The sequence below is a fragment of the Hylobates moloch genome, unplaced genomic scaffold (assembly GCF_009828535.3).
Source record: "Hylobates moloch isolate HMO894 unplaced genomic scaffold, HMol_V3 SCAFFOLD_3, whole genome shotgun sequence".
In the NCBI taxonomy this organism is placed as follows: domain Eukaryota; kingdom Metazoa; phylum Chordata; class Mammalia; order Primates; family Hylobatidae; genus Hylobates; species Hylobates moloch.
The window spans coordinates 7401545-7414517 of NW_026652278.1; the positions used below are offsets into that span (position 1 = coordinate 7401545).

The window sequence follows — 12973 nt, forward strand, 5'->3', positions numbered from 1 at the left end:
TCTTGGTTCTGCAGGCTTTACAGGGAGCAGAGTCGCTTCTGCTTCTGGGGAGGCCTCAGAAAGCTTCCAATCATGGCGGAAGGTGAAGGGGAAGCAGGCACATCACACGGCCAGAGCGGGAGCGACAGAGAGAAGGAAAAGGGAGGTGCCACACACTTTTAAATGACCAGATCTCAATAACTCACTATCGCAAGAATAGCACCAACGGGATGGTGCTAAACCATTCAAGAGAAACTGCTCCCATGATCCAGTTGCCTCCTACCAGGTCCTACCTCCAACACTGGGAAGTATAATTCTCCATGAGACTTGGTGGGGACACAGATCCAAACCACGTCACACTCTGACCCAGAAGGCTCAGTGTGTTTTGGCTTTGGATTCCCAAGTAGAGAGCCAGTGTTTTCACTTCCAGGATGCTCTTATACTTGATTACACACTGTTTCCATGCCTTTGCTTGACTTCCTATCATAATGATAGCCCTTTATCTGGTATTCATGTATCAAGCTTCCCCTTTGCTTCGCCGGTACATTTGCAGCGTCTTCAATCCCTGTTGAGGTTGGTCTCTTTCTCTTCCTTTCTCTCTCCCCCTTCCTCTCTTTGTTTTTATCTTTCTGTACTCCCCAGTCCAACCTCGTCCAACTCTCCTCCCAGGCTGCCGTTGAGCTGTTTGTGAGCTCACGTGTCTGAAACTGCCCAAAGTCTCTTTAGAGCTCCCTATAAGGAAAACAGATTTACCAACTGACACATTTGAATTCTGTCCGTCATGGTATATGTATTTTTTAAGTGGTCACAATTCCCAGGAAAGAAATTACTTTATAATAAAGGTAGCAGAATCTAGGACATCAGAACAGCATTCTGTACAATGGCACAGTGATGTCAACTCCACCCACCCATTTCCTAGGAGCTAAGCAGTCACTAGGAGCTGCTTGTATTTCCGAGTCCTAGCCTTACGAAGTAGGGAAAGAAGCAACAAAGCCATTTCCTGCCCCATTTTCTTAGCCCTTCCATGGGCAGCTGCAGCAGCACACCCCACATCCACTGAACCTGTTGTTGCTTGGGCTGCAGGGCCAGGTCTTAATCTGCTCTCTACGCCTGAGACCCAGTGCAGGGTCCAGCACCTGTGAGGCTGGAGCACAGGAGGGAGCAGCCCAGAAGCCTGGCTTCACCCTTAGATGATCCTGCCTTCGTTACCTATGTGAATCTAAGCAAATATTTAACCTCTGATGTGCTAATTTTCTTGTCCATAAAATGGAATAATGAGACCTACCTTGTAGGATTAAATGGTAGGATTCAGTTCAGGATGTCTTCTCTAAGAGGTCTTCCCTGACCAGCCTGCCTTTAAAAGCAACAGTCCCCTGAACCCTCCTACTCCGTTTCTACCTTCATAGCATTCCCTAACACTGGACTTTAGAGGAACATAATCATTTGGGTTTTTTTTTTCTGTTTCTCCTTGCAATTTTCAAGTAAGCAGGAGGTTTGTCCAGTTTGGTCCCTCTTATACTCCCAATGTCTGGAAGATAGTAGGTGCTGAATAAATATGTGTGTCTGATTGAAGCCTGCAACATGGTGGCTGGCTGGCTGGATGGACCGGTGGATGGATGGATGAATGGATAGATGGGTAGATAAATGGATGATGGAAGGAAGTAGGAAGGGAAGGAGGGAGGAAAGAAAAGAGGGAAAGAAGGATGGTTGGGAAGGAGATAGTTAGGCAAGCAACAAATACATAGGGTGTGTGCAAAAACACAAGCGATTGTTGCATTGTTACTATTCTAGATGCCAGTTTTTCCAAACTGCCTTGATCAATCAAGATCCCAGTACTTTGATCAAAAGTGCCACCAAACAGGATTAAATTAAGCACAAAGTGCAGGTTCCACACTGAGGCTCTCCCTCCCCATCCTTCCCTGCTCCGACAGATAGATGAAAGAGAAAAAGAAGGCAGAATGCAGACAAATCAGGTCCCTAATAGACAGGAGCTGAGTGTGTCGGTGGTGTCATCCTACTGTGAGCAAGGCAGATGTGGATCAGATGGAAGGAAAGGGAATGTGATGTGAGGAGCTGGGGACCTTATCTTTCTCCATGACAGAGAAAGTCTGGGCTAACACCCCTGAAAAAGGAGGTTGCAGAGGCTTCTCTAACATGGCTTAGAAAAGAATAAGAAAAGGAGAGGTGCAAGGCTGGCTCATTGCAGAGGTTGGAGCGCTGAGCACACTGCTCACTTCAAATGGTGCCAAGGTGGTGTGGCATGTGTGTTTAATGAGATGATCATGTCTGCTAGTAGCTGATGAGGAGGGATCAGGTGCAGGCTAACGAAGGGGGATGATTTAGTAATAAGAACATCTTCCGTTCCCTGGGACGAGGTATCTTAAATAAATCTGTTGTCACCTTGGAAGGCAAAGCCTCCCCAGGGTAGGGAGCAGAGAAGGGCAGGTGTCAGAGTGGGGCTCTGGAGTGTCGGCATCCTGGCCATCAGAAGCGATGTGAGATAAAGTGCCAAACAGGACACCAATCAGGGAGAGAAAAAGGACCACGCGACAGGGCATGGTGTGTTCTGAAGAATGTGGCATGTTTTCTTGACTGGCTCAATAGTCTTCAACAGACATCACTATGCCCAGGATTCAGGAGTCCTCCAGAACTTTGGCTGCAAACGCTGATTATATGTGTTCTCTTTCCATGGCCAGAAGATGTGCTAAAAATGGCCATTTCTGAGCTCTCTGGCTGCCATGACCCTCTCTGCTGGGACCCGTCATGTTGTACACAGGATTACCAGGGTTTATGACTCTATGGCCTCTGAGAGAAATCTCTGCCTTGCAAATAAAATAGAAGGTATTAAAAGAAGGTAGTACTTGCTCTTATAGGGAGCTTTATGGGACTAAAAATATTGTAGAAGATCTCTTCATTGCTCCTTTGGAGCCTGCCCTGGCTTGCATTTTCTCACCGGAATTGTGTGGGATGTTGTTAAAGAGAGCAAACTTCCCCTTCTCTGCAGCCAGCCAGCCACCTCCTTTCTGCTCTGGATCGGATCTCATTCCACAGCCAGGCCTCATTTCCTGAGAGGCCACACATGCCACGAGCCCAGACAGCAGACCTAAGGAAGAGTAAGCATTGGAACATGTGCTCTGCTGGAGGCCGAGTCAAGAGAGGATGCGAGCTGCTGACACCCTAGGCTTCCCCTGGCCAGCTCCCACCATGAGTCAGGGCAGACACTGGGTGTGATTGCTTTGAACACGTCTCCCCGTAACCATTTGAGAGGCCTAGAGCCATGAAAAAAAAAAAAAAAATTAAAAATACCTGCAGGAGATGAAAATGCAGTTCTGCTTCCGTTTCAGGTGCTAAACCTGCCCCTGGGATCTGCTTTGAGACAGTCAATTCTGCAGGTGATCCTTATGGCAACTGTGGCAAAATCTCGAAGAATTCCTTTGCCAAATGCGAGATGAGGTATGGAATCCAGACATCCTGGCAAAGTCTTTGCTCTGACCTTCCCACATTGCATAGGGTTGGTTCCAAATGGTTTCTCCTTGGGAATTGTTTGTTCTTACCCTTCCAGAGATGCTAAATGTGGAAAAATCCAGTGTCAAGGAGGTGCCAACCGGCCAATCATTGGTACCAATGCCGTTTCCATAGAAACAAACATCCCCCTGCAGGAAGGAGGCCGGATGCTGTGCCGGGGGACCCACGTGTACTTGGGCGATGACATGCCGGACCCAGGGCTTGTGCTTGCAGGCACAAAGTGTGCAGATGGAAAAGTAAGGCCCAAATGTTTGCTTGGATCATAAATGTAAGTCTGGAACAGGCCCATTGAAAAACGGCAAGAACTGGGTTACAAGGTTTGTTTGTTTTCCTAAATCTACTTCTTCTCAGATGCACCTAGAAGAAAAAGTCAATAAATCCTAGATCCTGGTCTGACTATTAAAATGCAGATTGGGGAAAAATCAAGCCTGTCTTCTTAGGCTTTGAGTGTTAATAAGTCATTTCTACACTCCAGGTGGCATGAGGACTTCCAGCCAGGAAATTACTTTGGAAAGAAATATAATCGCATATTCTATTGGTTTTGGATATGTGGCTTGGTTTTTAGCACAGAGTTCTTGGGGGCTTGTCCTCACCTGGACAGAGTGGGAAATCAGATGTATTTTTAGAACCCTGTAGAGAGAAGAATAGGAGAGGGAAAGGAGTGGAAGAAACTCAAAACCAGAAGGGAGTCCTTTCAGAGAACAGGGAGAAAGATACAGGGAGGTATTTTGAGGTTTAGAAATAAAGTCAAACTTTTTTTTTTTTGAATGAAAAAAAGAATCTGAGATTTTCATGCTCTGCCATATTGATTTGTTTTTTTCTACCAAACTTTCTCATCAGACTAAATGACCGCCAGCTAATACAATATTTTAAGAAAAGGATGAAACAACCCCCCAATGCTTTTTAGGACTCCATTTTCAACATGATCTTGAAATCACTCACTAACATGAGGTCACACAGGCAAGAAAAGACAGAGGCAGAGGCGGAATCCTGACGACAGGTGTTGCCTCCGCTCTCCTGTCTTTGCCCCCACACACCCTGAGCCACAAATCCTTTTTCCTTGAGAAATAGGATAGTACGTGAATCTTCTTATACATTCTGAATGTCTCCTTACCCACATTTGCTCATATTCAGGCCTTGACATTAAAATGACATCTGATATTTTTAGGCTCAAATCATAATTTGTCTTTTAACTTTTAGGTTCAGGGGTACATGTGCAGGTTTGTTATATAGGTAAACTTGTGTCATGGGGGCTTGTGGTACAGATTATTTTGTCACCCAGATACTAAGCCTAGTACCCATTAGTTATTCTTCCTGATCCTCTCCCTCATTCACTCTCTACTCTCTGATAGGCCCAGTGTGTGTTGTTCCCCTCTATGTGTCTATGTGTTCTCATCATTTAGCTCCTACTTATAAGTGAGAACATGTGGTAGTTGGTTTCTGTTCCTGAATTAATTTGCTTAGGAAAACAGCCTCCAGCTCCATCCATGTTCCTGCAAAGGACATGATCTCATTCTTTTTTATGGCTGCATGGTATTCCATGGTGTATATGTACCACATTTTCTTTATCCAGTCTATCATTGATGGACATTTAGGTTGAGTCCATGTCTTTGCTATTGTGAGTAGTGCTGCAATGAACATATGACTGCATGTGTCTTTATGATAGAATGATTTATATTTTTTTGGGTATTACCCAGTAATGGGTTGGCTGGGTCAAATGGTAATTTCTGTTTTAGGCCTTTGAGGAATCACTACACTGTTTTCCACAATGGTTGAACTAATTTACACTCCGCCAGCAGTATATAAGTGTTCCTTTTTCTCCACAACCTTGCCAGCATCTGTTGTTTTTTGACTTTTTAGCAACAGCCATTCTGACTGACACCTTTTTTGTTTTAACTGTAGCCTGAACAGCCAGGGCCAGGTGCATCTGGACATTCCAATTCCAAGGGCTCAATTTATCATCAAATTTGTTTTCCATGTTCAAGATGAAATGTGCTTTGATCTCAGAACCTTGGTTCTCTGAGGGCTCAGGGATCAGCAGTGATTCCCATGAGGGTCCTCCTGTGTTCACTGTCATCTGGGGCAGGTTCTTTTATCAGCTGGAATGTGACCATCCCCTTGGCCAGGATTCGCACCCACACAGTGGGAATCCCCTCAGTGCCGCTTGGGCCAGCGCTTCTCCTAAAGGGTATGCCTCTTGCCCTACATGAGCCGTTGGGGTCGGATGGTGACCTCCTCAATAGGAAGGTTCTACTTGATTAAAAATTCTTCTGCCATTTGAACATTAGACTCTTTTTCCTTTGACTCCACTGATTTGTAAAATCTTCTAGGAGACAAAGGGCTGCATCCCTTGAGTCTGGAGTATATTATGCACCTTTGAAATGAGGCTGAATTCTTTCAGCCAGCCCAGTATCATTTAGCAAATGCCTGCCACTACAACAGCTTGATAGATTCAAGGAGCCGTCTGTTTTCCTTTGCTGAGCCTCGTTGCTGATGGTTTATGTCATTGATGATATTACTTGTCAGTCAGTATCTGGAGAAAGTTCCCATATTTCAATCTCTCCCTTAAAAGACTCTTCAGCCCTGGATTCTTGGAGTCTCCGTCTATGTCTATCCAGGCCCTGGGATAAGGAGTAATCTGTCTCGCCCTCTCCTGTATCTTTTTTTTTTTGAGACGGAATCTCTCTCTGTCGCCAGACTGGAGTGCAGTAGCATGATCTCGGCTCACTGCAACCTCCAACTCCCTGGTTCAAGTGATTCTCCTGCCTCAGCCTCCCGAGAAGCTGGAATTACAGGCACGTGCCACCACGCCCAGCTAATTTTTGAATTTTCAGTAGAGACAGGGTTTCACCATGTTTTCCAGGAGAGTCTCGATCTCCTGACCTTGTGTTCTGTCTGCCTCAGCCTCCCAAAGTGCTGGTATTACAGGAGTGAGCCACCGCACCCAACCTCACCCTCTCCTATATCTTTTAATGGAAGAAAAAAATACTGCAATACATGGATTTCTTTACAAGCTCCAAACAAAACTCATAAGAAAATCAGTTATAATTTTAGGATCAACTGAAAGTTATATTAAAAGCCATAAAATACAAAATAATTTAATAGTGTTCACATTGAACTTAGTCTCAAAATGTGCTGAGTTTGGAGGAGTCAGGCAATAAGATCCGTGGCTGAGTCCAGTATAAAATGTATTGTTATGCTGCATCCATATTAACTGAGAGAAGGTTGGGTCTTCTCCAAGCTTTTTTTGCTTGCTTTTTGTTTGAATACAGGTATGTATGCATGCTGCAGGGGTTGGAGAAATACTAAGAGATTTGCTGTGTTTTTCTCCTCCTACAGATCTGCCTGAATCGTCGATGTCAAAATATTAGTGTCTTTGGGGTTCATGAGTGTGCAGTGCAGTGCCACGGCAGAGGGGTGAGTAGGCTGAGCTGCCCTTTTACAGCCAGCCCATAACAAGTTAAGTAATAATTCATTCATTTGTGAAAGGTTTTGCAATCCATAGCATTTTTTAAATAGAGCAGTTAGTGTGTTTGCAATATTTTCTTCTAAAGACATCATTTCTTTTGACCTTTTCATGTGACTTTTATTTAACAAAGAAAATCAGATTGAGCTGTAATTACCTTTTAAATTAACATTCTATGATTTAAAAAAAGATTTTTGTTGTTCAAAGTAATTTGAAAAGCAACCTTCCTTCATGAAGAGTTTCACATTAACATTTCAAACTGTGCTGTTCCTCTTCCTACCAACGTTCAGAACCAGGGTCTGAACTGAAATATTTCCAAAAGGAATTAAAACAAGGACAACAGATCATATTAAACACATGTTCTTGAAATCACACACAATGGGTTTCAACTAAAGAAGGCTGTTGTTTTAGTTCAGAGAACCTTTAGGGTAGAAGAGGACTCTAATTGCTTAAAACATACTTTATTTTTCTTGATGGGCTTAATTATTTCCAATGGAATCATATTAGTCTTGATTAACCACATCAGGGGTTCATTTGTTTTCCCGAAACCTTTTCTACAGAAATCACACTCCAAATTCTTTATTTTAAAACTTGTAGACACTTGCCAATGATTCTTACACAGAATTACGGGGTGTGGCGGGGAGGGGGTTGTAAATTACCATCATGCTGGAACCATAAAGGATCACAGTGTCACCTCAGATGGGTGTGTTGACGGTAAGGTTAGCTAATTCCCAATATAGAATGGAATCTTCTTGTGTCTTCATTGGATCATAGATTATTTTCTGATGGCTGTTAAGAGATGATCAAGTCCAGTCCTATTATTTTACTGAAGAAGCCAGGCCCTGAGCTGGGGGGTGGTGTGCCCAAGGTAATATGGCGGGCAAGCTGCAAGCTGGTTGAGGACCCTGGACCACTCCCTTTCCAATACCCCTGGGCCTCATCCACACATGGGAGAGGAGAGGCCCACATTTGCTGGGTAGGTGGAGCCTGACCAGCCTTGCTGAAGGGTAGCTTGGCCACAGTCCCACCCTAACAAGGGCAGGCTCCCAGCAGCACCTTCCTGTGGGTTTTAAAACAAGGCACATGACCACAAGTTGCAGAGAGCAGCCATGAGGGGCAGGCATGAATCTGGGGCTAGTACGTCCACAGCAGCATCTTTGAGGGGACAGGCAAGACACTTATATTCGACATAGGCTCTGCCACATGCTGACTAATTCTACTCAATTTCTGCTTTATAGCAGTCTACTTTCTAACTTATTAAAGGCTATCTTGACAGTCGGCCTTCTTATCTGAAGCAATGAGGGTAGGTGGTTGATTCATCAAAACAAGTCGGTTGAAGCAGGAAAGCATTACATGGGAGACATATACACTACACATTTTATTTTGCCTTAAAATATGAAAGTGTATATCTGGCAGCCATATTTTGACGGAGGGCTGAGGCCTTTAGGATTGATTTACTGAATGTCATTGTGCGTCCACTTCCTGATATAAACCACCCAAAAATGCATCATCAACAGCTTCTAGTTCATTTATTTTTGTGGAGGGGAACCTTAGACACTCAACAGCATCCAAGAACAGCCTCTTCCTTGTCCTCTGCAGCTCTTCCCAATCATTGTGCAGTAGTCCCACTCATTCCTAATTTTTCAGAAATTCTTTTAGTGATTTCTCTTTTTTAATCCAGTGTTCCCAAAGGATTCAACCTAATTTTTTTAACTTTTTTTTTTTTTTATCTTTATAAAACACCATTTTGGCTAGGCTGGTCTTGAACTCCTGGCCTCAAGTGATCTGCCCACCTTGGCCTCCCACTTGCTGGGATTACAGGCATGAGCCACCGTGCCTGGACTTGACAACCTAATTTTCATAGAAAAAAATATATTAAATATATATCATCTTCATGGTCATCTTCCATTGGATCATGTACTTTCAGTTAGTAACATCTGGCACAATAGCGAGTCCGACCGGCATGGACAGGCTTGGGAGTGGCCGCCATCAGTAGCCCTTGGTAACCAGGTGGGCAGGGGCCGCTGGCCCCTGCATGGAATGCTCTGGTCTATGAGCTGGGCCCAACAAGGGTGAAACACAGCCTCCTCGGGCTTTCTTCGTCTCCCTTTCCCGCCATGCCAGAACCATTCTCTTATTTCACAACAAAAAGAATCCACTGTTGGATTCGCACCCTGGTGCACGACTGGGAGCCAGGGAACAGCCACTGGGAAACTCTGCAAGAAGGAGGCAGGCTTTGCAGGAAGGACACACGGGGACAGGCTTCAGGAAGTATTAGTGGAAATCCCATGCACCCTGCTAGGCTCAGGAAACAGGGGGCCTGCCTCGGACCCCAGCCTGGCGCGGGCCCCGGCAGTCACCAGCCTCTCTGAGCCTTCTGTCTGAAGGAGACGGGGATGCGTCAAGCATCTGTCAGGTCCCGCGGTGCCCCAGGGCTCTGGGTCTGTAGCCCCAAAGCACGGTCCCTCCTCACTGCTGAGGGGGCTTCTCCTCATGGTCAGTTTTCTGGATTGGAAAAGGAAGATGAGGAGATGGTGAAGGAAGTGAGGTGGGTGGGGGAGGCAAGCTGATGAACCCAAATAATCTTCATCACTCTCTTTACAGCCACTAATAGGCAGATGATGCGTCTTCGCAGCCTCAGGTCTGGTTGCACCTGTGGTGTGTAGTGCCGGCTTTGGGCTTATTCGCACCATGGCATGTGCTGAGTCTGGCTGTGTCAGTGTTGGGGGGGCTCTGACCATGGCCCCCTTGCTTCTGCTGTGGTGATGCACAGAGCATATGCCGTAACCCCACGTCCCTCCCCTCTGCCCTGAAAGGTGTGCAACAACAGGAAGAACTGCCACTGCGAGGCCCACTGGGCACCTCCCTTCTGTGACAAGTTTGGCTTTGGAGGAAGCACAGACAGTGGCCCCATCCGGCAAGCAGGTCAGTGAGGCCCCTGCATCCCGGTGGGAGGGGGCTGAGCACCTGGGGGCAGGTGGGCTCGCCAGCTGTCAGCGTGGGTGCAGGTAGAGCCAACAAGAAACCCAGTGGGGACCCCAACAAGAAACCCAGTGGGGACCCCACATGGGTCTACACAGCCTAGGGTCTCCCACAGTTTCCAGATGCCCCTCTCATCCCTGCCCGATCTTCTCTGAGGCCCCTTGCTCTCTGCTTTGACTGAGTGGCTGAGTTTGCCAGTTCCTTAGCCTGCGACACTTTTCTTAACTAAGGTCATTTCTATAGCGAACTGCTGAATGGGTATGAATTTCATCCCTATCAAAGGACTTTGTAAAGGCCGACATCTGTGTGGTAGGGTGACAAAGTGTGAAGTTTAATGCCCTTTAAAAATCTTACTGGAAAGACACCCACCTCTTAGGAAAGGTGACAGTCGCGGCAGCAGTGGGAGTCATTGCAACAGCTTCTGCATATGGAATGATGTGTGCAGGTGCTATGTGGTGCATTTTATGCCCACGATGTCATCCATTCCTTATACAACTCTGAAGAAGGTGGTATGATTCTTTTCTCACATACATAGGACCTGAGGCTCAGGGAAGTTAAGTATTTTGCCTAATGTGATCTCCCTAAGATTTAGACACAGGTCTGCCTGTCCCCCAAGAAGCTCTTAGTAGCAGCTGTGCTTGAACTCGTGGCCGTTTCTCCTCAGATGACCTTTAGAAATGGTTTCCTGGTGCGGTGCTCTTTTCTCTGAGTTCTTATTGGGCAATTCAGGGGCAACTCTGAATGATGTCTCTTTTCGAGGGAAAGAAGCAAGGCAGGAAGCTGCAGAGCTCCAACAGGGAGCGCGGCCAGGGCCAGGAGCCCGTGGGATCGCAGGAGCATGCGTCTACTGCCTCACTGACACTCATCCGAGCCCTCCCATGACATGGAGACCGTGACCAGTGCTGCTGCAGAGGAGGTCACGCGTCCCCAAGGCCTCCTGTGACTGGCAGCATTGACTCTGTGGCTTTGCCATCGTTTCCATGACAACAGACACAACACAGTTCTCAGGGCTCAGGAGGGGAAGTCCAGCCTACCAGGCACGTCTGCAGAAACAGTGCAAGGAAGGGCAGCAAGTTCCTGGTTGAGCTTCTGCTAAAACATGGACGTGCTTCAGTGCTACTCCTGAGAGAGCAGCAGGTTACCACTCTAGCAGGCCCCAGCCCTGCAGCAAGGAGGAAGAGGACTCAAAAGTCTGGCCTTTCACTGAGCCTCCACGGCAGTGGGGGGAGAAGCAAGGGTTGGGCCCAGTGTCCCCTTTCCCAAATGACTTCTCAGCCTTGATAGCCCTGATGACTGGTCTCTGGCTGAAACTTAATGCTCTGATACGGCTTTTAGCATTTATTATAAGAAAATAGCAGGGTTTTAGTCTTTAATTTATCAGAGACCCTGCCACCCATCCCATCTCCATCCAAGCAAACTGAATGGCATTGAAACGAACTGGAGAAGAAGGTAGGAAAAAGGGCGGTGAACTCTGTGGCTTTTTGGTGTGGACATGCGTGACCAGCAGTACTCAGGTTTGAGGGTTTGCAAAAAGCCAGGGAACCCACAGAGTCACCAACCCTTCATTTAACAAGTAAGAATGTTAAAAAGTGAAAACAATGGAAGAGCCTAACTCCATCCCCCGTGGCCATTATTGCATAATAAAAGAGAGTGCATTTGAAATACCACTGCCTCCACCCTGTGCAGACATATATAAAATTAAGGCAGGCCATGAGCAAGCATGGCCCACTGCTCCCTGGCCTGGCCATGGCTCAGAGGCTCATTAAGCAAGTACTTGTGTGCCTGCCACACACCAGCCACTCTCCTGGGTCCTGGAGAGACATTAAGCAAGAATGGCATGGCATAAGTGAGGGGTATGACTGCAGGGAGAGAGGACATCATGGGAGGGGAGCAACCCCCACGGAGCAGCAGGGGGTTGTCAGGAAGGCTCCTGGGGACCCTGCATCTGTTGAGGTCTGAAGGGGGCGAGGGAAATGTGCATTCTGAAGCCGAGATAGCTGGCTGTGCAAAGATCTAGAGTGTGGACTGGGCCAACAGGATGGGACACAGGACACAGTGCTCGTGCTGGTCCTGGGGAAGAGGGAGATGGAGTCACTCACTGCCCAGGCCTCTGGCTTAAGCAACCCTGGGGAGTGCAGCAGGTTCAGTGTGGGGGCCCTGTAAATGTTCAGTTTCATAGACTGATGTATTGAAGATTTATGGATTCACTTTATGGAACTAGAAATTATAGTTCAAGATTTTTGCTGTTCACTTTTTAAATTAACTTTGTTATGAGACACCAGAACTCTAGCTAGAGCCCCCTGTGATCACTGCTAAGGGTCTGAAAAGAGTGACATTTTGGTCAGGAAACCAGAAGCAATGCTTTTCCAGTAACACCAACAAGTGAGTCAAGACTCATCTGTTTGCTGTCTTGCTTAGGCTAAGACACATCCCTGATAGGCCTTGTTAGTGGGGGATGAGGTCCAGAAACCGAGAGGGCGTGAAAGACATTCTTTCTCTGGAGTAGGAGCTGCTGCTGCAATGGTCCACAGCCAGCTGAGGGTCCAGGTGGGAGGCAGGACCGAGGAGAGCCCAGGTAACTGCAGTCACCTTCAAGGCGATCCCCAGCAGCCTGAAAGGACTGTTGCGCACTTCCCGGATGTGAAGTACACCCTGATCCTTGCTGGTGGGAAGACAAATGAATCGAGATCCCTGTCCTCTGAAAATTCACTGTGCCGTTGAAATCACATGTAGACCTCCCCTAACTGAGCATTTAGAGTCCTTCCCAGACAGCCTCTGACCATAGCTGCTCTAAGAAACCAATCTGGTGGTTTGATTTTTCCTTCCTTTCCCTACCCTTGAGGAGGCTCTTAACTGTACTAAACAAAATGGCAGCAGGTCATAGAAAAGATGATGTTTTCATAGAGAAAATAGTTTCCTCCCAGGAAAAGGGTTTCCCCGACAAAGACTGTGTTTTTACGTCCCCAACATAACAAAGCAAAACCCATGGGTGTTTCATTTAAATGATGTTTTCTTTCTCTT

General features: G+C 46.6%; 1 protein-coding gene across 1 annotated transcript in view; it reads left to right on the plus strand.

The window, feature by feature from the left end:
* Positions 1–12973, plus strand: part of ADAM12 (ADAM metallopeptidase domain 12) — a 367967-nt gene that overhangs the window by 332526 nt on the left and 22468 nt on the right. The window contains exons 15-18 of the mRNA XM_032175291.2: positions 3324–3432; positions 3542–3740; positions 6844–6921; positions 9787–9895. Coding sequence (XP_032031182.1) covers positions 3324–3432; positions 3542–3740; positions 6844–6921; positions 9787–9895 — 495 coding nt within the window. The remainder of the gene's footprint in view (positions 1–3323; positions 3433–3541; positions 3741–6843; positions 6922–9786; positions 9896–12973) is intronic.